The 21,034-nt window shown below is 40.1% G+C and overlaps 2 protein-coding genes across 11 annotated transcripts in view; both read right to left on the bottom strand.

Moving 5' to 3' along the window:
* Positions 1-2,101: 2,101 nt before the first annotated feature.
* LOC141566702 (rhomboid-related protein 4-like) lies at positions 2,102-4,294 on the bottom strand. Of its 6 annotated transcripts, none has more exons than XM_074311646.1 (4): positions 3,766-4,288; positions 3,199-3,284; positions 2,650-2,824; positions 2,102-2,295 (listed from the first exon to the last, which is right to left on the bottom strand). In XM_074311646.1, the coding sequence occupies exons 1-4, from the start codon at positions 4,145-4,147 to the stop codon at positions 2,234-2,236; spliced, it is 705 nt and encodes a 234-aa protein (XP_074167747.1). In that variant the 5' UTR covers positions 4,148-4,288; the 3' UTR covers positions 2,102-2,233. The 6 variants fall into 6 exon arrangements, with proteins under 6 accessions (XP_074167747.1, XP_074167748.1, XP_074167749.1 ...); XM_074311647.1 differs by having other exon boundaries at positions 3,784-4,288; XM_074311648.1 differs by having other exon boundaries at positions 3,802-4,288.
* Positions 4,295-12,721: 8,427 nt separating this feature from the next.
* AGFG2 (ArfGAP with FG repeats 2) overlaps positions 12,722-21,034 on the bottom strand; it is a 46,414-nt gene continuing 38,101 nt past the window's right edge. For 3 of the 5 annotated variants that reach the window (XM_074311642.1, XM_074311641.1, XM_074311643.1), the window contains 5 exons: positions 16,295-16,415; positions 15,938-16,023; positions 15,629-15,715; positions 14,254-14,339; positions 12,722-13,958 (listed from right to left, as the gene is read on the bottom strand). In XM_074311642.1, the coding sequence (XP_074167743.1) occupies positions 13,899-13,958; positions 14,254-14,339; positions 15,629-15,715; positions 15,938-16,023; positions 16,295-16,415 (440 nt within the window). In that variant the 3' untranslated portion in view covers positions 12,722-13,898. Of the gene's footprint in view, positions 13,959-14,253; positions 14,340-14,627; positions 14,754-15,628; positions 15,716-15,937; positions 16,024-16,294; positions 16,416-21,034 lie in introns of all 5 variants that reach the window. The other 2 variants (XM_074311640.1, XM_074311638.1) reach the window with 1 other exon arrangement.

The raw sequence follows: 21,034 nt of genomic DNA, 5'->3' as shown, positions 1-21,034 counted from the left end.
TCGATCTAGTTGAGATTACCTCTTTTCTGCTCTAGTTCTCATGACTGAGTCTGAATCTTTAATGCCCATGTATTCCACCACTGGGAGCCCAGGAGTTTGTCAGTTTGACAGCCAGGTGGAATGCCAGGGGAAAGAGCTTTTTTTCACTGTGCTGGCATTCCCGAGGAGTGGGGCAAGGGATCTGGGGGTCCGAGGTGATTCTGGGAGAGATGGGACTTCGATGATCATCTACTCAGTCATGGCAATCTGAGTCACCGCATCCTCAATATTACAGGAAGCCATGTACCCCTCTAGCACAATTCCATCACCACAATGTACCCCTTGGCCTTGATGTCTGTGAGGGCCTCCATCGTTAGTCTCTCCTCTCTACCACTACCATGTGGCTCTAACGGTAACCTCAGAACCTGAGGGGTGGGAGTGATGAGTAAACTGAGGTTCTAAACAGAGATGGGTCGGTTCCTTTTCTCTCTCTCCTTCCTTCCCCAAAGTAACCAAGGGTGGGGTTCGGCAGCAAAGGAATTTGCTACTTAATGCTGTATGGAAACATAGTCTTTATTGATTAGAATGGAAACACCCGGAGAGCCGGTGGGCAAAATGACTGCATGGTACAAGGCCCATTTTGCAAAGAGTAGATTTTTGAGGACTCTGTTTTATACAAGAGCACAATCATTCAGATGCAGTGATGTAAGGAGGTTCTGGAGAGTGATGTAAATAAGATAAGGATTCTCTTGTTATCTTTTGGGGACAGACAGAAGTCTCTTCCCAAAAAGGAATTTCCTGCTGGCATTTGATCTGAGCAGATTAGAATGGGGGCTGTAAAAACCCCAGCCAGCTCAGATAGCCCAAACTAGTTTGACCAGATCTTGTATCAAAGGTACAAGTCCCAAAGGAAGTTGGAGACCAAACAAGGAATATCAAGGGGCTACCGCCCTCAACAGGAGGATGTAATCTTGGCTAAGCGTTGGGTCTTAGGGGCCCTCAGATGCTGGATTCTTGGGGGTCCTTGGAGAAGGGTCCTGCAAGGAACTGCTCATTGCTTAACCCGGTCCTACTAGGTCACTTTAGAACGTCTGGCACAGTCTTATGGATACTACAGCTGCCCAGCTCCAGGAAAAAGCTAGTATGCTTACACTGCCACAGGCTTAGTAGGAGCAATGCCTGGTAGGGTACCCTGCGAGGGACATGGCCTTCCCTGTGTCCGAGTGCCGTTACAGCGAGTAACAGACTAGTATGCCGCCCGTTTCCTGAGAGTATAAGCGTTACGGGTCACCACCTGGCAACAACAGTGCCTCGAACCCGGGATCTCTCCCAGACTGCAACCCTGGAGGAAAGGAAGGCCTTGGGGAGGCAGAATGGACAAACAGGAAAGGCCCTTGTAAAGAGACCCGTGGTGTTATTTCTGCCATGTCCCGAGAGAGGGAAATTAAGAGGGATCTAAAATAAAAGGGACCTGCAGATAAAAGAAACATCGTTCACAGGCCTGAACTTCTTCCCTCGGAGTGCCTGGCGGGGCTCCCTGGCCCTCTTTTAGACTTCCCAGAGCGGAGGCCCTCAGCGGTGCTTGTGCCCTGGGCGGCCAATGCGGGGGTGGCGCCACACCATGACTGCCACGTGCTTTCCCAGACTGCTGTAGTGAGTCAGTGCTCCAGAAGCGCACGGGCACATCCGCCAAACTCACTCGCCCCTACGTTCGGAGCATTCTAGCCATGGAGGGCGCGCAGAGTATGAAGAAGCGGAGCAGCTGCGGCTTTTGCTTCCACAGGCTCTGTGTCAGGATGACAAAGCCAGGGCCGGGACTGAGTCTGAGGCTCAGCAGAGGGTTTGAGGCGCTGAAGTCCTCCAGCCCCTCTCCCCCACCCCAGTGCGGCCTGTCCCCAGCTCCACCTCCGGGCACAGGGGTCAAGAATGGAGCTTAAAGGCAGCTAGGGGAAGGGAGGTGGAGGAAGTTAAGTGGAGATGAATACGGACTTCATATTCTAATTTACATACACTGCCAAGGGAGACTAAGTCCCTTAAATGGGGCCAGTTCAGGGCAGCTCTCGGCCAGCTCACTGCTGTCTCCTAGCCCTCGACTTGAAGGGCGTGCAATCTTGAATCTGGGGGAGGAGGGGGAAGTGGTACAGTGGTGCCCGGCTAGGCGTTGTCTGCCTTCCCGGTGAGTTTCTTAGAGACCCTGAGCGGTCGGTGGATCTTGTAGCTGGAGAGATGTTAAGACAGTGGACGCTGCGGCGGCTCAGAGTTCTAAACTCCTGGGGCTTAATCCCCACGGCCTGGAGTGAAAGCGAGGCTTGGTAGCTGTGAAGCAGGGGGAGAATTGACTTAAAGCAGGGCACGTGTCACAGGGCAGCATTGCAGGGAATTGCTTAGAGTCACTTTACAGGCGAGAGCAAAAAGTCTGGGGATTGCGGAGGGGCTAGAAAAGGCGCATTGTATTCACAACTTAATTGGAGGATTTAGCCGCCGGCCAATCATCTTTGGACAAGTCGGCCAAACACGGACCAATAGGCGCTCGCCGCTACCATCTCGCTCTCCCATCCTTATTTACATGTCTCCTTTGCTATCTTGTATCTAAGCGACTCTACCTCAGCTACAATCAACCGACCCCTGCAGTCTCCCACCCGGGACTCCCCTTTCCCACTCCCAAGTAACCGCGAAGGCTGAGTTGAGGCATGTTCAGCTGTATTAGTTGCTTGTAGTTGGTCAGGGAAGAGTTTAGCTTAGCTTTTATTTCCGGTGGGCCCCAGTATGTGAGAGGTCCCGCAGCGGTCCCCAGCGGTAGGCCAGACCCACCAGAACCCCTGTCAAATGTCCGCTGAAGGAGACCCTGTGGAGGAAAAAAGAGGTTCTCGGTTGCGGCTTCTCGGTGCTCTCCTCGAGTCTGATCTTGGGTGGCATCCGAATGGCTCCCGGAATTTTCTCATTACTTGGAGAAATAAATGCTGATCAATTACATAACCTTTCCTAAGAGCCGTTTGGATGAGAGTTGTCTGAAATCACTGGGCTTGCTTTTGAGCTGGGAGCCCTGGCGAAGGAGCGTGTACAGAAAAAAAAAAAGATACAGTGTAGTGTATTGGCAAGTCCACAGAACCAATAATCATAAAATCTGCGTTGTGGTCCCACCTGTGATATATTAGCTATGATTACCACATGTCAGCTCGTCTCTAGGATATGAATCCCCAGCCCAAGGGCCCCACTCACTTGGGGGCGAAGTAGCTGGCCACCAAAGATTCTGCTAGGCACAATAATAGATTTCCCACAAGGGAGTTCTCGGAACTGGACATCACCTGCATGGCAAACAGGACACCTTGGGGGTGGAGGGGAAGAGGACTCCATGGGTTCACTACCCTCCAGGAGCCCCAGATTTTCTTTCCATCCCATCCCCTTTTCTTACACAGCTAGTATCAAGTGTCTGGGGGCAGATTTGAACTCAGGTCCTCCTGACTTCAAGGGCGATGCTCTATCCACTGCGCCACCTAGCTGCCCCTCCCTCTCCTTTTGAAAACATGAAAATCCCTAACTATACAGCATTATAAAGTTCCTCCTTGTGAGAAATACTATATATAGCTAAGGTGAAACAATTTTCTCTGGATATTCTAGCCTCGGTTTGTGTGGAGGATCAGAATAACTAGAGCAATCCAGAATTTAGCTGACCTGAGCAATGGAATTTTCACCCGTGAAACCACCCTTCCCCACCTCCCAGGGGGGGAGGGTTTCTCCTTGCTTGAAATGGGGTTTTCCTGTCTCCCCCCACCCCACCCCCTGTACCGGAGAAGCCAAGCGCACAGTCAGCTCGGTAACTACTTTCTTGGAGTGTGACCTCCATGGCCAAGTTGAGGGCAAGGTGAAGGAAACCAGTGAATAGGGCAGCAGAGGTCATCAGGACTAGCAATAAGCCTGTGCCCATAGAAAGTTCCAAACGACGCCCAGTCAGCCATAGTCCCACCACATTGCAGGCCAGGTGCCAGGGGTTCTCATGGTGCACGGGAGCTAGCAGCAGCAGCCACCAGTGGTTGACTGTATCTAGTGAGAGGCAGGCATTGCCGGGGTCCACGAGTGGCCACAGGAACAGGCTTATAAGGAAGGATATGGTCCCTATTGTGGCTTGGGGCCAAGGTGCTGACCCCCTTTGTTGTTTTGCAAGCACCATAGGTGGAGGGAGGGAACATAGAAATTAGGGAACTCAAAGCATTTCCTCCACTCAGATCAAATTCTTGTGGGTGGTCTTGTCCTCCCTAGCCCTAGATCTTCTCACAGGGACCCAGGTGCCCATTCCAATTTCCCTATTTCCAATCATGGGAAGGGGGTCCCTCCCCAGACTTCTCTGCTGTCTGTTCCTTTGTGACGGCAGCTGTGATTTCACAGAGATATACGCCTCAGAGCATAATAGCAAAGTGGGAGGGCACTAGGAAACTAGGGTAATGGGGTAAAATTGAGTGAAGGACCAGAATTAATGTGTGTGTTTGGGGGGTGGGAGAGGCATGGCTCTCAGGACTAGGGGGAAAAAAAAGCAATGGTCTAATCCCTACCTTCTTAAAACTGGGTTTTGATCCCATATGGGGTTTCATAATGTGGGGGTTGTAAAATTTTTATTGGATATTAATATCAGTAAATGTTTGATTCATACACCTGTTATATATAGCCAGCATCATGTAAAAATTTCTTGGGTAGGGCAAGAAGGGATTCCCAGTGGAAAAATTTTTTAAAGCCCTAATCTAACCATTTGCCCTCTAATTCATCCATCCTATTGTCTTGTTAACTTGAGCTAAGTGGGTGTAGGAAAACTGTTTAGAGCTATAAGCATCTTCATTCCTGTAGACAGGAGAGAGTGAGCAAGCACAGAATATGAAATACTGAGTTAACTAGGTTGTGGTGGAGTCATGATTCATCTCAGATTTGCCCAATCATTTTGGTGATTCTGAGAAAAAAATCTACCAAAGTAGATTTCCTAAAAGTTAGGCTTTTATTTATCCATGTTATCCCAATTTAGCTTCTTGAATTTTAACCCAACCCACATCTAAGACAGTTCTGACCCACTAAATCATTTTCTAATCTCAGGGATACAGTGAAACCTGACAAGAGAAATAACTAATTCTAATGGATAATTTGTGATATTTATTTTTGGTCTGTGGGTCCAGGATAGAAGACACATATCCTTTTCCCCCTGTCTCTACCTCACCCCCATTGATAAACTTACTAAAAGAGATGTGAATGAATGGGTAACTGATTCTAAAAGAGAATACAGGATAACCAATAGGGGACAAGTAGGAAACAATACCTCAAAATTGTAGATCATTTGATAACTTTCAAAATAACTTTTCAAAATCTGGAGGGTGATTTCATCTCAGAATTGCACCAAAGCAGCCAGAATTCTCACAGGCTATTTAGGAAAGGGAATCTGCCCCAAAATACTAGTGCCAGAAGCTTATTAAATAAGATGGAAGAGTCCCAGTTCAACCAGAGACCACCTACACCTGACTTGTCTTTGTACCCAAGAGAGGTAGCCCAAGATAACTGAAAATATCTAACATAGATGTTTGGAAAAGATTTGGAATAAACCCACCTAGAAGCCAAAGGAAAAGAGTAGTAAACATTACCCAAGTAATGGAATCCTGGAAAATTAGAACAGACAAAAAAAAAAAAAAAAAAAAAAAAAAAAAGCAATGACAATGACAAACATAAGAACAAAATTAAGGCGATTTTAATAATGAGAAAAGTTACCTACTATTTTTTTTAAATTAAATGTTGAGCAGGAGTCAAAGCCGTAATAAGGGGAAATTTTATATCTCTAGAGGCCTACTTATATAAAATAGAGAAAGAGAAGGCCAATGAATTGGGCTTGCAACTAAAAAAGCTAGAAAAGGAGCAAATTAAAACCCTCCATTCAAACACTAAATTTAAAATTCTAAAAATAAAAGGAGAGATTAATAAAATTGAAAGTAAAATAAACTATTGAATTAATAAAATTGGGAGTTGGTTCTATGAAAAAACCAACAAAATAGATAAACCCTTGGTAAATTTGATTAGAAAAAGGAAAGAGGAAAATCAAATTGTTAGTCTTAAAAATGAAAAGGGAGAACTTTTCACTAATGAAGAGGAAATTAGAGCAATAATTAGGAGTTACTTTGCCCAACTTTATGCCAATAAATTCAATAACTTAAATGAGATGGATGAATATCTTCAAAAATATAGCTCGCCCAGATTAACAGAGGAAGAAGTAAATTGGTTAAACAGTCCCATTTTAGAAAAATAGAACAAGAATCAACTCCTTAAGAAAAAATCCCCAGGACCAGATGGATTTACATATGAATTCTACAAAATATTTAAAGAACAATTAACTCCAATGCTACATAAACTATTTGAAAAAATAGGTGTTGTAGGAGTCCTGCCAAATTCCTTTTATGACACAGGCATGGTACTGATACCTAAACCAGGTAGGTTGAAAACAGAGAAAGAAAATTATAGACCAATCTTCCTAATAATATTGATGCAAAAATCTTAAATAAAACACTAGCAAAAAGATTATAGAAAATCATCCCCAGGAAAATACACCAAGACCAAGTGGGATTTATACCAGGAATGCAGGGGTGGTTCAATATTAGGAAAACTGTTAGCATAATTGACTATATCAATAACCAAATTAACTAAAACCATATGATCATCTCAATGGATGCAGAAAAAGCATTTGATAAAATCCAACAACCATTCCTATTAAAAATACTTGTATTAGTATTAGTATAGGAATAAATGGACTTTTCCTTTAAATAGCCAGAAACATCTATTTAAACTGTCAGTAAGCATCATGTGTAATGGGGATAAACTAGAACCATCCCCAGTAAGATCAGAAGTGAAACAAGGTTGCCCACTATCATCATTACTATTCAATATTGTATTAAAAATAATAGCTTTGGGAATAAGAATTGAGAAAAAGAGTAAAGGAATTAGAGTAGGTAATGAAGAAAACAAGTTATTCTTTGCAGATGATATGATGTATAGAGAACTCCAGAGATTCTACTAAAAAGCTATTAGAAATAATCTACAACTTAGCAAAGTTGCAGGATACTAAATAAATCCACATAAATCCTCAGTATTTTTATACATCACCAACAAAATCAAACATGAAGAGATACAAAGAGAAATTCCATTTAAAATAACTGTCAATAACATAAAATACTTGGGAATCTATCTGCCAAAGGAAAGTCAGGAACTATATGAGCAAAACTACAAAACACTTTTCACACAAATAAAGTCAGATCTAAACAATTGGAAAAATATTAAATGCTCTTGGATTGGGCGAGCAAATATAATAAAGCTGACGACAATACTACCTAAACTAATCTATTTATTTAGCTCTATACCAATCAGACTGCCAAAAAACTATTTTAATGACCTAGAAAAAATAACAAAATTCATATGGAAGAACAAATGTTAGGATTCTTACAAGGTGCTAAGTAAGTGGAATTGAGAAGACAGTGGTTAAATCTAGTTTAGCATTGATTTACTCCTACAACAAAATAATGGTTTCCTAATGATATAATGATTGGTATATACTCAGTGTGGAACATATAAGGAGGAGCTTTCAGGGCCAGAAAGGACAGCACACTAGAAGCTTTCTGAGGCTGAGACAGATTCATTCCATCTTCCACCTTTCTGATGGCTGGAGGTTAACAAGCTGGCTGATGCAAAAGCAGCAGGAGCTCTTGGAACCAAGGAAAGAGATAGGCCTCTAAGAAAACTAACCAGGCCCAAAGAAGGAGATAAGACATGGAAAGAGACAATAAAAGATTTGGGACTTTAACTCCTGGCTGCATCTGGGGTGATTACACTGAACTGAAACGAAGGCTGCCTCCAGAAGCCCCCCAAAGAAACTTGCTCCCAGAGAACATTACCCTTTAGAGAAGAATATTACAAATAAAAGGTCAAGAATTTCAAGGGAACTAATGGAAAAAAATCAAATGAAGGTAGCCTAGCTGTATCTGATCTAAAACTATATTACAAAGGAGCAGTCACCAAAACCATTTGGCATTGGCTAAGAAATAGACTAGTTAATCAGTGGAAGAGGTTAGGTTCACATGACAAAACAGTCAATAACTATAGCATAGCAATCTAGTGTCTGACAAACCCAAAGATCCCAATTTTTGGGATAAGAATTCACTATTTGACAAAAACTGCCGGGAAAACTGGAAATTAGTGTGGCAGAAACTAGGCATAGACCCACACTTAACACCATACACCAAGATAAGATCAAAATGGGTTCATGATTTAGGCATAAAGAATGAGATTATAAATAAATTAGAAGAACATAGGATAGTTTTACCTCTTAGACTTGTGGAGGAGGAAGGAATTTGTAATCAAAGAAGAACTAGAGATCATTATTGATCACAAAATAGAAAATTTTGATTATATTAAGTTAAAAAGCTTTTGTACAAACAAAACTAATGCAACTAACATTAGAAGGGAAGCAATAAACTAAGAAAACATTTTTTACAGTTAAAGGTTCTGAAAGGCCTCATTTCCAAAATATATAGAGAATTGACTCTAATTTATAAGAAATCAAGCCATTCTCCAATTGATAAATGGTCAGAGAATATTAAGAGACAATTTTTAGATGATGAAATTGAAACTACTTCTACCCATATGAAAAGATGCTCCAAATCACTATTGATCAGAGAAATGCAAATTAAGACAACTCTGAGATACCACTACACACCTGTCAGATTGGCTAAAATGACAGGAAAAGATAATGATGAATATTGGAGGGAATACAGGAAAACTGGGTAGTGATGCACTGTTGGTGGAGTTGTGAATAGATCCAACCATTCTGGAGAACAATTTGGAACTATGGTCAAAAAGTTGTCAAACTGTGCATTCCCTTTGATCTAGAAGTGTTACTACTAGGCTTATATCCCAAAGAGATCTTAAAGGAGGGAAAGGGACCCACATGTGCAAAAATGTTTGTGGCAGCCCTTTTTGTAGAGGCTAGAAACTGGAAATTGAATGGATACCCATCAATCGGAGAATGGTTAGGTAAATTGTGGTATATTAATGTTGAGGAATATTATTGTTCTCTAAGAAATGACCAGCAGGATAAATACTGAGAGGCTTTGAAAAACTTACATCAACTGATGCTGAGTGAAATGAGCAGAACCAGGAGATCATTATACACTTCAACAACAATACTATATAAGGCTATATTTTGATGGAAGTGGATATCTTCGACAATGAAAAGATCCAATTCAGTTCCAATTGATCAATGATGGACAGAACCAGCTACACCCAGAGAAAGAACACTGGGAAATGAATGTGGACTACTTGCATTTTTGTTTTTCTTCCCAGGTTATTTTTACCTTCTGAATTCATTTTTTTCTTGTGCAACAAGAGAACTGTATGGATGTGTACACATATATTGTATTTAAGATATATTTTAATATATTTAACATGTATGAGATTGCCTGCTATCTAGGGGAGAGGATAGAGGGAGGGAAGGGAAAAGTTGGAACAGAAGTGATTAAAAGGGACAATGTTGAAAAACTGCCCATGCATGTGTTCTGTCAATAAAGAGCTATAATAAAAAAAAATTTTTTTTAATGCTGACCAGGAAAACAGGTTAAGAAAAGGTGTTTTGGACTTTCTAAAAACCATTTTTAAAAAATGTAAAAGCCGGAATACTTTATTTGAAGTCATTAATGATAAATGAAAAGTTCTCAGTTTTTCAGAACCAAAAGGTATAATGAAAATGCAAGAATCCACCCATTGCTTCCTGAAAGAAATCCCAAAAGGAAAAATCCCATGAATTCTATAGTCAAAATCCAGATCAAATTAAATTGCAAATAGTACCAAGAGTTTTAGCACCAAAGAACCAAAATACCTTGGTACATAAAGCTTGACAGATTCTCTTTGAGATCTTAGAATACAGTTTCCCAAGGGGCAAAAAGATAGGAATAAGTTACTTAAATGGTCTTTTTAAAAAAAATGACACACTTGATGAAAAAGGAGAGTTGAGTAGGAACTCTGAAATGCAAGGTAAATTTTTATGAGCATTTTAAAAGGACTGCATAATGATGAAGTGCTAACATTCTGATGGAACAAACAAGTGTTTCCTCAGAATATTAACATCTTAATAGGAGAGAAGACAAATGGAAAACTTGGGTTCTGTTTCATGGGTTGTAAGAAGGAAAAGAAAAGAATAAAGGGGATACATACAATAAGTATAGAAAGGAGGTAGAAGAGTACAATGTACTCTCATAATTGGGATACCTCAGAATATATTCACATGGAGATGGGTGGGTGGCATTGGATGAATCTTTTATCTAAACTGGATAAAAGAAGGTTGAAATATATAAAACTCGAGCAGAGAAAAGGGGTTTAGGGTTAAAAAAGAAAGATTCTATTAGGGAGGGAGCAATGGCAATCAAACTTCAGTTTTGGAGAGTATGTCCTGAAGGGAGTTACAGAAAAAAACCAGAAACTAAAGGGATATATCATCTGCAGATCAGCTAAACAAGCTGTGACATATGGATATATTGGTGCATTACTGTGCAATACGTTTCAGAGAATCCTGGGAAGATGTATGAACTGATAAAAGATGAAGTCAGCAAAAGAATAATTTAGATTAAAAACAACAGTGCAAAGAAATACAACTTTGAGACACCTAAAAATCCTAATTTTCAAAGCCTCTATGGTGAAGCATGTTGAATACCTTCTGACATAACATTTCTGGACATGGCCAATATAGATTTGTTTTGCTTGACTATACCTATTTGCTATGAATTTATTTTTGTTGGTGGAGGAGATGAAATTATGATATCAAAAGGAAAAAAAATTGGCCATTGAAATGCTTTTAAAATTCATAGGAGGATATTCAGGACATAAGACATAGACAAAAGGAGAACAGCTTTGAAAGCAATGCAAATTTATTGTATACATTTTTAAAAAGCAAGCAGTATGGAATTGTCGGTTTCAGAAGCAAAAATCCTGACATACAGTATATACTTTTTTTTTTTGGTATATTAAAAAAAAAAAAAATCCCAACAACTCATGATTCCAGAGCTACTGCTCTTATCCTGCATCAGTAAAGATCAGACCTTCAGTTTCCATTGAACTCACATAAATAAGACTAGGAATGGAGAAGACTGATTGTAAGCATTTAGTCTCACTCTTTCTAAAGTACCCTTATTCTCTCTACCCTGGGATCTGGGGCTGACTCAGCACTATCACCTATGACTATCTTCCCTGAAAAATCTAAGAGTCCTGGGACCAGAATGGAGAAAAGATAACAGAGTACATTATCTGGCTCAGTAAATGCTGGGGGAAAGTTGGAGGGAGCCACTGAATCTAGGGCACCAAGCACCAAGGAAAGAATGATATCTCATATCTTAGGATCCTTTTAAATTAGTTCTAACTAATCCTTGGTAAATGAAGAATGGGGAATAAAAAAAGATGGCAGCAAGCTATGAGGAAAAAAAAAAAAAAAGAAAGAAAGAAAAGGCTTAGATAGAATATAGCTCTTGCCACAGCATGTCAACCAGGCCCTTGACTCTTACTAATTATCTCAAAGTACCCAAATAGCCAATAAAATGAGATAAGTAAATAGACACAAAACAAATGGAGAAGTTACAGAAACACAATATGACTCGGGGAGAAAAAAAGTCAAGATGGGAGAAATGGAAATATAGCATATCAAGGTCAGAGTTTTAGAAGCAACAGTGTGAAGAAATGTTCTTCTATGAGTTGCCTTTCCTTTAAAGGAGAAATTCATTAGGCTTCTGCAATGGAAACCCTTAATTCATTCTCATATTTGCCTGTGTGTGTGACCAACTGGAGAAAGGGATTTGGGGATCTGGTTGTGTACCTATTCTGCTTCCTTGACTTGGCCTTGAAGGAAAACTTAACAGCATGAGTTTCTCCCTTTCTTGGGCATAACTGCCTATAATGGTGGAGTAGACCTTTGCAAAAGGAGTGGGGTGGGACTGGGAAGGAACCAGAGAGAGTGTAAACAGATTATATATAAGAGGAAGAAGTGACAACAGTTCTTCAGTGCTTAGATTTCCTGTCTTATACGTACCAGAAATAGGGAATAGAGATGAATTAGGAATTTAAAAGGACAACAACATATGGATTCTGTTCCACAATGAAGATGAGGTGAAATTGATCCTGCCTACAGAAATTACACCCAACTACAGGCATTATTCCAGAAAACTTCCCCAAATCTACTAAGATAACCATTCTTCTACATCCTTAAAGCTACTGCAGGTTAAACATTTAGTGGCAAGTGTTCTTATCCTATCACATTGATCTAAATAGCAGTCATAATCTTTTATCTCATTAGAAGCAGAAAGTTTACCCTAAGGAGATACCTACGTCCCCTAAAACAGTTCAGCCCTCAAAGCTACTAACATAATATACAATGGACTAGGCAGTATAAGGAGTTGTGTTTGTCTGAGATGATTGTCAGATAATGCCAACACTAAGGCCATCCTTGTTTCTGTTTATATTTCCACCCTGATCTAGTCCTATCCTGGTGCCCTCTCCTCCAACCCTATCCCAATCCACTCTTTGGAGTCACTTTGCTGTTGTCTGGACAAAACAACAATAAAAAAGTTAAATTAAGTAATCAGGCAAGTAAGTTTGCTATTATATGAAACCAAGGGATCCAAAAACTAGATAACAAGCAGCATGTTTTTTCCTTTTTCTTTCAAATGAAAAATTATTTTTCAACATTACCTTTTGTGCAAGAATCAAGGTCAGGGCAGAATGGGAAGTGTGAAAAAACAAAGCAGCAACTACACAAAAATTTCTCTCCTGTCCAGGAGATGTAAATTCTGGGAGAGATCTTGGAACATGGCTGATGGAATGATGGTCAAGAGTAGATAAAGCATACCTTTATTACCCATAAATATCTGTTACCTGATGATTCTTGGGGGAAGAGAGCACAGGTTGTATAAGATATACATATGTATTGTGTGTATACATACACACATATGTAGAATAGGCTATATTAGAAAACTTTGTGTTTATAAAACACTGTTATCCAAACATCAAACCAACAGTTAACTAAAGTGCCTAACATGAATTTGGGGGAAGAGAAAAGAACCTAAGGGGTTCTACACTTCTAAAACACTTTTGCAAACAAATAGGAAAAGAACAGAAATAGTTTTGATAAGAGGGAAAAGAACCTTTCTTTCATTCATTCCATGTACAGACAGGGTAACTGGGTCAAATTTGTGCAAGAGAGAAAGTCTTTTTGGAACCAGTGGCACAACCATGTGGAAGATGATTGGAGGTGCCCAGCTAATGCAGACAGAAGCCAGGAAATGAAGGTGCTCTAACTGTGGTGCCATTCCTTCCCATATGCTTGCCATGCCTTGGTCTGAACAACCATATTTGTCACTATTTTAGCTTGCAATGAGGCCCTTTAGAATGTAGGTTAAGGTCCTATTGTGTAGGTTCAGCTTCCCAAAGTCTAATAGCAGTTTGACTAGAGTACTAAGAGAAGTAAATCTTTTTCAGCCTATACTTTATTATAATAACTTTCTCCACAGGAGAAGGCTTTGGGAAGCTGATGAATCATTTGTGTGTGAGGGAGAGAGGAGATAAGAGAAGAAAAAAAATTTAGAATAATAAAACAAAGGAGGGGCCACTCCCACAGTTCTCACTGCTCTGGGAGGGGGCTACTGGCTTAGGGGCTAGTGTTTTATCGGCAAGCCCAAGGCAAAACATTAGCACTTTCATTATACCCAAGATACCATTATACCACCCAAAAGTAAGGCAAGTCATTCCCTATCTTGGGCTGAGACCATGGTAATGCCAAAAAACCAAATATGGCCACCAGGGTTCTAGGGAACAGAAGGATACTTGGGGGTAGAGAGAGCAGGAAGAATGTAGTCCTCCTGGGCACAGTGCTACAAGAAGGGATTAGTAGGAGGAAGTTTGGAGGCAAATGGACTTGATGAGGATCCAGTCTGAAGAGAAAAAACAAAATAAATAATAATCATATTTGGGAAGAGGAAATGAGTCCCCACCCCCAATCTCAGGAAGAAGTAGTATAAAAAAACCAGGATATAAAGAGGATAGGTTCAAAGAAACAAACAGGATAGAGGGCCTAACTTAGATTGCAGCAAACACAACACAGTGGGGAAAGATTCATTCCTAATTATGTTTGCTGGCCCAGGCCCCTATCCCCAACACTCCACATGAGTTTATCATCTAAACTCTTTTTTCTAGACTTCTTCAAAGCTCATTCTCTTCTTTCCTTACCATGAAAGGATTGGTAGAAATCCCTACTGGATGGTTCATAGGCCTTTGTCCCAGTTTAGCTGTTCCTAATCCTACAAAGCCTGAGCCTGAAAGATAAAAAACAAAAACAAAATTTAGCTTTAATGAATAAGTAGCATTCATCAGAACTTAACCAGACTTAGGAACCAGGACAATCTTTGTCATTGTAGGCACAATTGCACATTCCCAGCTGGAACTGGGGGGATGACACTCCCAAACTGGGGAGATGTATATTCCTAGAGTCTTTTACTTGGGGATAGACAGATTTTTCATCCTTTTTTATTCCTTTATGTCTATCTTAGAAAATGAATAGTTTTAAAAAATTCATCTGCTGAACAGAAATAAGAGTCTTTTACCATTTTGCTGCTGAACCAGCAAGGTTTGTGGAGGGAAGAGATTAGGAGAGAAAGTTCCTGGGAAGCCACCAGGGGTCGGTGCAGAAGAGAAGCTAGGTACTACAGAGTTCATTCCCAAACCAAGCCCTGTGGAAACAAAGCAGATGAACTGGAACTGAGAAAGAAGGGATTTAGGACAATATTATCAAGACTCAAACTGATGAGAGAAACATGCTTCTCTAGGCCAAAAATCAGATCACTGAATTATCCTGAATACAACTGTAATTTTCAGCTTCCAGATTTATCCTGGCTTCCCAAAGACACTACTGTCCTCCTGTTGTCTCTCTATATAGTAATAAGACTTCCACCTACGGTTTTTTGGGTTTTTTTTTCCCTGAGGCTGGGGTTAAGTGACTTGCCCAGGGTCACACAGCTAGGAAGTGTTAAGTATCTGAGATCACATTTGAACTCGGGTCCTCCTGAATTCAAGGCTGGTGCTCTATCCACTTCGCCATGTAGCTGCCCCCCACCTATGTTTTTAAGGACTCTTAATTTCTTTGAGAATGTGGGAGTGGAAAGGCTAAGACCACTGGGGTTGGGAAAGTCTGGAAGTACAATGGAAAAGTTTAAAGGCTAAGGTGAGGATAACATGAATCACATATCCTGCCTGAGGTGGTTTAAGGAATTAAGATGTTAGGATAGACACAGGATTGAATAAAAGATAAAGATTATAATAATTAAAACCTGGGGGTAGGAAAAAAGAAAGCCCCCCCCCCCCCCCTTAGGAAGCACCACTGAAAATGACTTCAGAAGTACCAAAAGGATACAAGTATAAGGACTCCAATTTAAGAAGAAAGGTGATTCACTCACAGGGGATTTAACTCATGGTGAGTGAGCATGAGATTAGGAGAAATTTGATTTGCCTACGGTTTTCAGTGACTGAAAAAAGGTTAGAAGAAAAGATTACCTAAAAGATGTTTGGAAATCTGGGAAAGATAGAAGACAATTAAAGAAAGACTTACCAGAGGCCATGCCATTAGACTGGAATGGGTTGGTAGAAGGCAACTGTGAGTGAGGAGCCGCCGGTGCAATGAAAGGGTTGGTGAAAGCTAAATATTGGGGGAATAAGGGAAGGCAGAGTTAATCTTTTCTTATTGGACTGATATAACAAACATTTCTAAATTTTCCTTAGCCTATTTTCCACCCTCTTTTTCCTTTTCCAGTCTTGTAGCTTTCTACAAGTCTTGTACCCCTAAACTCCTTTGGCTTTATTGGTCCTCTCTTATATCCCTAGGTTTCCATATCACCTTAGCTCTCTACGTAGAACTTACCCCCAAATCCAAGTCCAGTGCTGCTGCTATTACTGCCAGAAACAGCAGTGTGGAGTCCAGAGACATGGCCAACAGTCCCAAAGGCTCTGTGAGAGAAAGAGAAATTGCAACATTGATATCAGAGAAATATCCTTCACTATGAGCTAAGCATTTTTGAATGCCCATACAAGCATACTCTGGTCCTTTGTCTTCAAAAGTATTAAACAGAAAGCATTGAGAAGGGAAAAAAAGGAAAAAGTTAAGGACTACATGGGACAGGAAGAATCATGGTTTAAAAAAAAAAAAAAAAAAAAAAAAAAAAAAAAAAAGCCTAGGCTTTTCTTCCTCATAGCTGTGGAACCAATAACCTCAACCTACCTGCTAGGAATACCACCAGTTGACATCCCAGTTCCCATGACATTGCTCATATCTGAAAGGACACTTGGCTGGGTAGCAGAAACAAGAGGAGAAGTACCAAATGGGACCACCTGGCTGCTGCCTGTGACAAAAAACAGGTACAAAAACTTGAAAAGAGAGGTAAAGAAAAAAGGTAGACTATTCCTTAAGAGGAGATAGCTAGGCTTTCCTATTACTATTCTATGCCTCCCCCAATCCATTCTAATAAACAAATGTGGGAGTATAGGGTTACATTGTGGTGACCATTCCCAGAGATCCAGAATCTTTGTTTTTACTTTTCCAGTGTCTGAGGGATCTTACCCCTAGAAGCGATTTTCGTTATACTTTGCTCTAATTTCATCCACATTTTCCCATTTCTGACTTCAAAAGATGAGAAAACTTGTTCTTGCCCAACATCCTAATTGTCTCATCTCTTCAAATTCAAATCATATTGTTATGCCACAGTTCTCTTTTATTGTCCTGACTCAGTTTCCTTAATTGTTCTGCTCAGTCCGGCAAAACTACTTCTCCCTCTTAATCAGAATATTTGATAAGGATAAAAGATCTTATATTTTAGAATATCAGAATGCCTCTCCCCATCCCAAGCTATCAGAATATCAGATACTGGTTTATCAAGATGCCTCTCCCCATCTCTGGGGTTCCTCCCCCCCATTATGTCATCCCATCTCCAGAGGCTCACCCCATCCTATCAAAGTCCCATTCCTGTTCTCAGCACCCTGAATCTGCCCCCACCTCGATCTACTCCCTGGTAGCTTGGAGCCACGTGTATATATGTCATTAAGAACTCACATTGGCTGCTGGATTCTTGGAGAGGATAGTTTCATTCAGCCCTGGGACCAAACCATGGATCCATTTGGTCCCAGTAAATCTCTCCCTTTTAAATAAATTATTAAATTGTTCTCTAATCTTTACCTTGCCTCAGTTTCTTAGGCATTACATTTTGCAGGTTTCCCATTCAGATATTAGAAAATGAGAGCAGGATTAGAGAATAGAGACCTTCAGGTCTCCACCTTAGGCCTTAGGGCGCCTGGGGATCTGGGTTCTTTGCTTGGAGAGTCCTGCCCTCTGGATTTTTTTTTCCAGAGCCTCTGGGGAAAAAGTAGTTTCCAGCCACAACCGTGTCTGATGCCTGATGGTGGACACTTCATTTGGCCAAAGGAGAATCTGGTTTCAAGCCCCTGCAGGGTAAGTTTTCTGTCTGGTCTGATTGCTAGCAAATCTGGTCCCCAGAAAAAGTTGGATTGACAAGCCATACAACTCTGGGAAATGCCAATAGGATGCTACATGGCATTTAGTTCTGAATACCCTTTGGGTACCTGCGTGTCTTTTGGTACTATAGTACCTTTTGGGTACTGTCTGGTTCTGAGTACCTTTTGATGCTACCTGGTTTTAACCTGGGCATTCTTTGTCAAGGCAGAGAAATGCACCAAACTGGAATTTAAAAAAAAAAAAAAAAATGTTCCTTTGGATTCAGTTGTCCAGCTGACAACTTCCCTCAGGGATATTCTAAGGTTTCCAGACAGCCCCTGGTCTGTGTGTAAAATGTATTGACTAAGCAGTCTATATCTGTGTGTCTTATCTGGGTGATTTGTCTGTCTGTCCTGTTGGTTGGGAACTCTGCTACATTAAGAAATTTGGGAATTAGTTATTTCAGTGTTGCAACTGTACTTAGTATAAATTTGCTTGTGATTTTATTTTATTTTATTTTCCCTTTTTTTTTTTTTTTTCTGAGGCTGGGTTTAAGTGACTTGCCCAGGGTCACACAGCTAGGAAATGTTAAGTGTCTGAGATCACATTTGAACTCTAGTTCTCCTGAATTCAAGGCTGGTGCTCTATCCACTGCGCCACCTAGCTGCCCCATGATTTTAAACTTTTAAAAACAGGCCCTAGGATTTTTCTTTGGAGTAGATTAAAATTCAGGCATGGCTTGGGTTGAGTTAGCCTAGATAAGGCCTCTGGAGAACAATATATGCTATTTGCTTTGAACTCTGGCTGGAGAGAATATTTGATTAGGAATTTTAGAATGATTGTGAAATTGTAGGAAATAATTTTACTATTGCCTTTGCATGCCAGATTTGTTCTAAGTATTCTTTTGGGCCGTTTTAAAATTGTGGGAAATAATTTTACTGTTCCCTATGCAGGCTAGATTTAGTTACCTTTGAATGTAAGATCTTAAGAACTTGTTGGAGTGAAGTTCTATTAACTTGCCTGAAAGGGGTCATGTTCCTCTAATTAGGTAATGAAGGGTCTGACTTTTCTAAAGGCTCCAACTCTGGCCACAGTTAGAGCTTAGGAAAAGTCCACTGGGAATAATGGCCACATGGAATCCTCCCTCCCACTCCACCCCCACTGCTTTCTGCTATTTTAAAAGTTGGGTTAGGTAGGGATCTTTTGTCTTCAAAACACTTCCCACTGCTCTCTGCTAGTTAGCCTGGGGTGCAGTTTAGCTAGCCTTCCCTCTTTGGAGGTGAAGTGAGGGAAAGGGGGCTATGTGGAATCCCCCTTTCTCTTCCCCCCCTCCTTCAAGTCTGTTCCAGCCTCTTCAGAGGTTTGGCTTTGGCAAATGATTTCAAGACATAGGCTCAATTTTAAGTTAATTGACTGATCTATAATGTGGTAGGGCTATTTCTAAAAGTTTAAAGAATCTTTCAGATGCTTTTATGTAAAATTGAGTAATTCTACATAGGATATTCTAGATTTTAATTGATTGTATTGGGTCATTCTGAGGTCATTTAAAGAGTCTGAAAATAATTTTTTTTGTCCTTTTAAAACTGTTATGGACAATATATAATTTGGGATGTTTATCTATGTATTGGGTATTTTTAAACGCAAAGTGATTTGTATGTATAATGTTCACTTATGGAAACATCTATTTAGATATGAAAGAAGTGAACTTGCTGAGACAGATTCTTACTGTTATAAATATAAGGTTATAGTAAATATCTGTTTAGGATTTTATCTGAAACTTTAGTTAATGGGATTTGTTATTAGAAGTAAAATTTCTCAGGCTTGTAATTAATATTATTTGAGAGTTTTAAAGCTCTATTGGGACAATTATCTGGAGTAAACTGAGTTAAAGTGGCTTATTTATCCTGTATGAGTTTAGGGATCAGTTTTGATTGCTTATGTTATGTTATAGTCATGTCCCTGCAGTTTTCCTCCTGTAACTAATTTCTATAATCAGAGCAATGATCAATAAGAAACTGTTAATGCAATTCAATTATGTCATATCTTGCTGTTTCCAACCTAGTTATATGTAATCATTATATCCTAAATACTTGGCAAATGAGTATTTACCCTGTTCATCTATCTGTTACTGAATATTTATGTCTGTGGATATTCAGATTTTTAAAGGTTTCTAAATAATGAGAGGACAATAAGCACAGTGAAACCTAACTGCTATTTATTTATGGGGACTATAGCTGACAGCAGTTTGCCTGTCCTGTGAAGCTGCTGGACAATTCATACTGGCCTTTTCACATTTTGTATCAATCTGTTCTAACTTTTGTTTGTTAGATTTGTACTTTTTGTTCCAGATTTTGGTCAAATTACAGGTATTGACTTGCTTCTGAGACATAGATCAGTCCATCTGAAGCTTTAGTAGCAGGCTACATGGCCACACCCATCCCCTCCCTGGACTGAGCATCTGGGACCATCCTCAGCATGAAGCAGTTTTTGAGAGACTGCTCCTGATATAATTTGGACTGATATAGGGGAGTGGGAAAGTGGTTGAATTACTGTTAAAATTTTAACTATATTACTGTTTTTGAGATTTGTTAAAACTGTGTAACTATTGCTGTATGTCTGAGGGATTTTTAAGAAACTTACTGTACTAGTCTGTTATGTATAGGAATTTTGATTCACTTTTGGGATTTATGTGTATAATACTTATTTGATAATTCCTTTCCAAGAGAAAAAAAAAGGGAGGAAAAAACTGGTTAGGAAATTAGGAAAACTGATGTATTTTTCTTAGGCATTTCTGCCCTGCCCCCTATCTCATTAGTTCAGATTGAGTTGGAAATTATTTAAATAGTCTTTTTTGTTTTTTACTCCTTGCTTAAAATTTACTGGACTATAATTTGCTGGTTATGTTTTAACTTTGAAATCCCTTATTCTGCTGGAATTGCCCTGACAGACTCATTCATTTTGGGGATTATTTTTTAGAAACAAGCAGAAATCAGACACTTGTCTGAGGATTGGCAGTCTCTCTGATCTGTTTCTCCACTCCTGTAACCCCAATTCCTTAATTAGTATATCAGTATTCTCAAAGATTGGTATTAGACCTCTAATAATTAAACCTCTAAGAGTTGCCTGCTCTGGACTAACTGCATAATTTGTTCAGAAATCTGGATGATAGTAGCAGCTCCTGTTCTATTGAGAGGGGACAGGTGGAGCTACTCCAGGCCCCACTTCTTTCCCCTTTTAGAGTCCCTGATAGACTTGGGGTGCTCTCTTAGGATGGGCAGCAGGACAGTCTTGAGCACTGCTACTTAGCAGAGGCTGAGTTAAATGCACAAATGACCATAGACCTAACTCAGAGTGAACTGCAGAGGACCTGCTATTTCTGCAACTGGGAGGCCTGTGTGCTTCCCTAAATGAGGAATATTGTTTTTATGCTAACAATTCTAAGATTATCAGGGAGAGACTTGTCCTTGCCATAAGTCCTTGCATTTTTCTAGTTTTAGTTTGATTTGCTTTACA

Source organism: Sminthopsis crassicaudata, chromosome 4 (genome assembly GCF_048593235.1).
Source record: "Sminthopsis crassicaudata isolate SCR6 chromosome 4, ASM4859323v1, whole genome shotgun sequence".
Classification (NCBI taxonomy): domain Eukaryota; kingdom Metazoa; phylum Chordata; class Mammalia; order Dasyuromorphia; family Dasyuridae; genus Sminthopsis; species Sminthopsis crassicaudata.
This window is presented reverse-complemented; position numbering and strand designations above follow the sequence as displayed.

Bases quoted from the DNA above. Each gene is read 5' to 3' on its own strand.
- LOC141566702 (XM_074311646.1), bottom strand. From the start codon at position 4,147: ATGGTGCTTGCAAAACAACAAAGGGGGTCAGCACCTTGGCCCCAAGCC. The intron at 2,825-3,198 runs GTGAGTGGGGCC...TTTCCTCCACAG, and splicing joins GCCAGCTACTTCGCCCCCAA to GGTCTCCTTCAGCGGACATT. The intron at 2,296-2,649 runs GTTACTTGGGAG...CCTGCTTCACAG, and splicing joins GCCTCAACTCAGCCTTCGCG to CTACCAAGCCTCGCTTTCAC.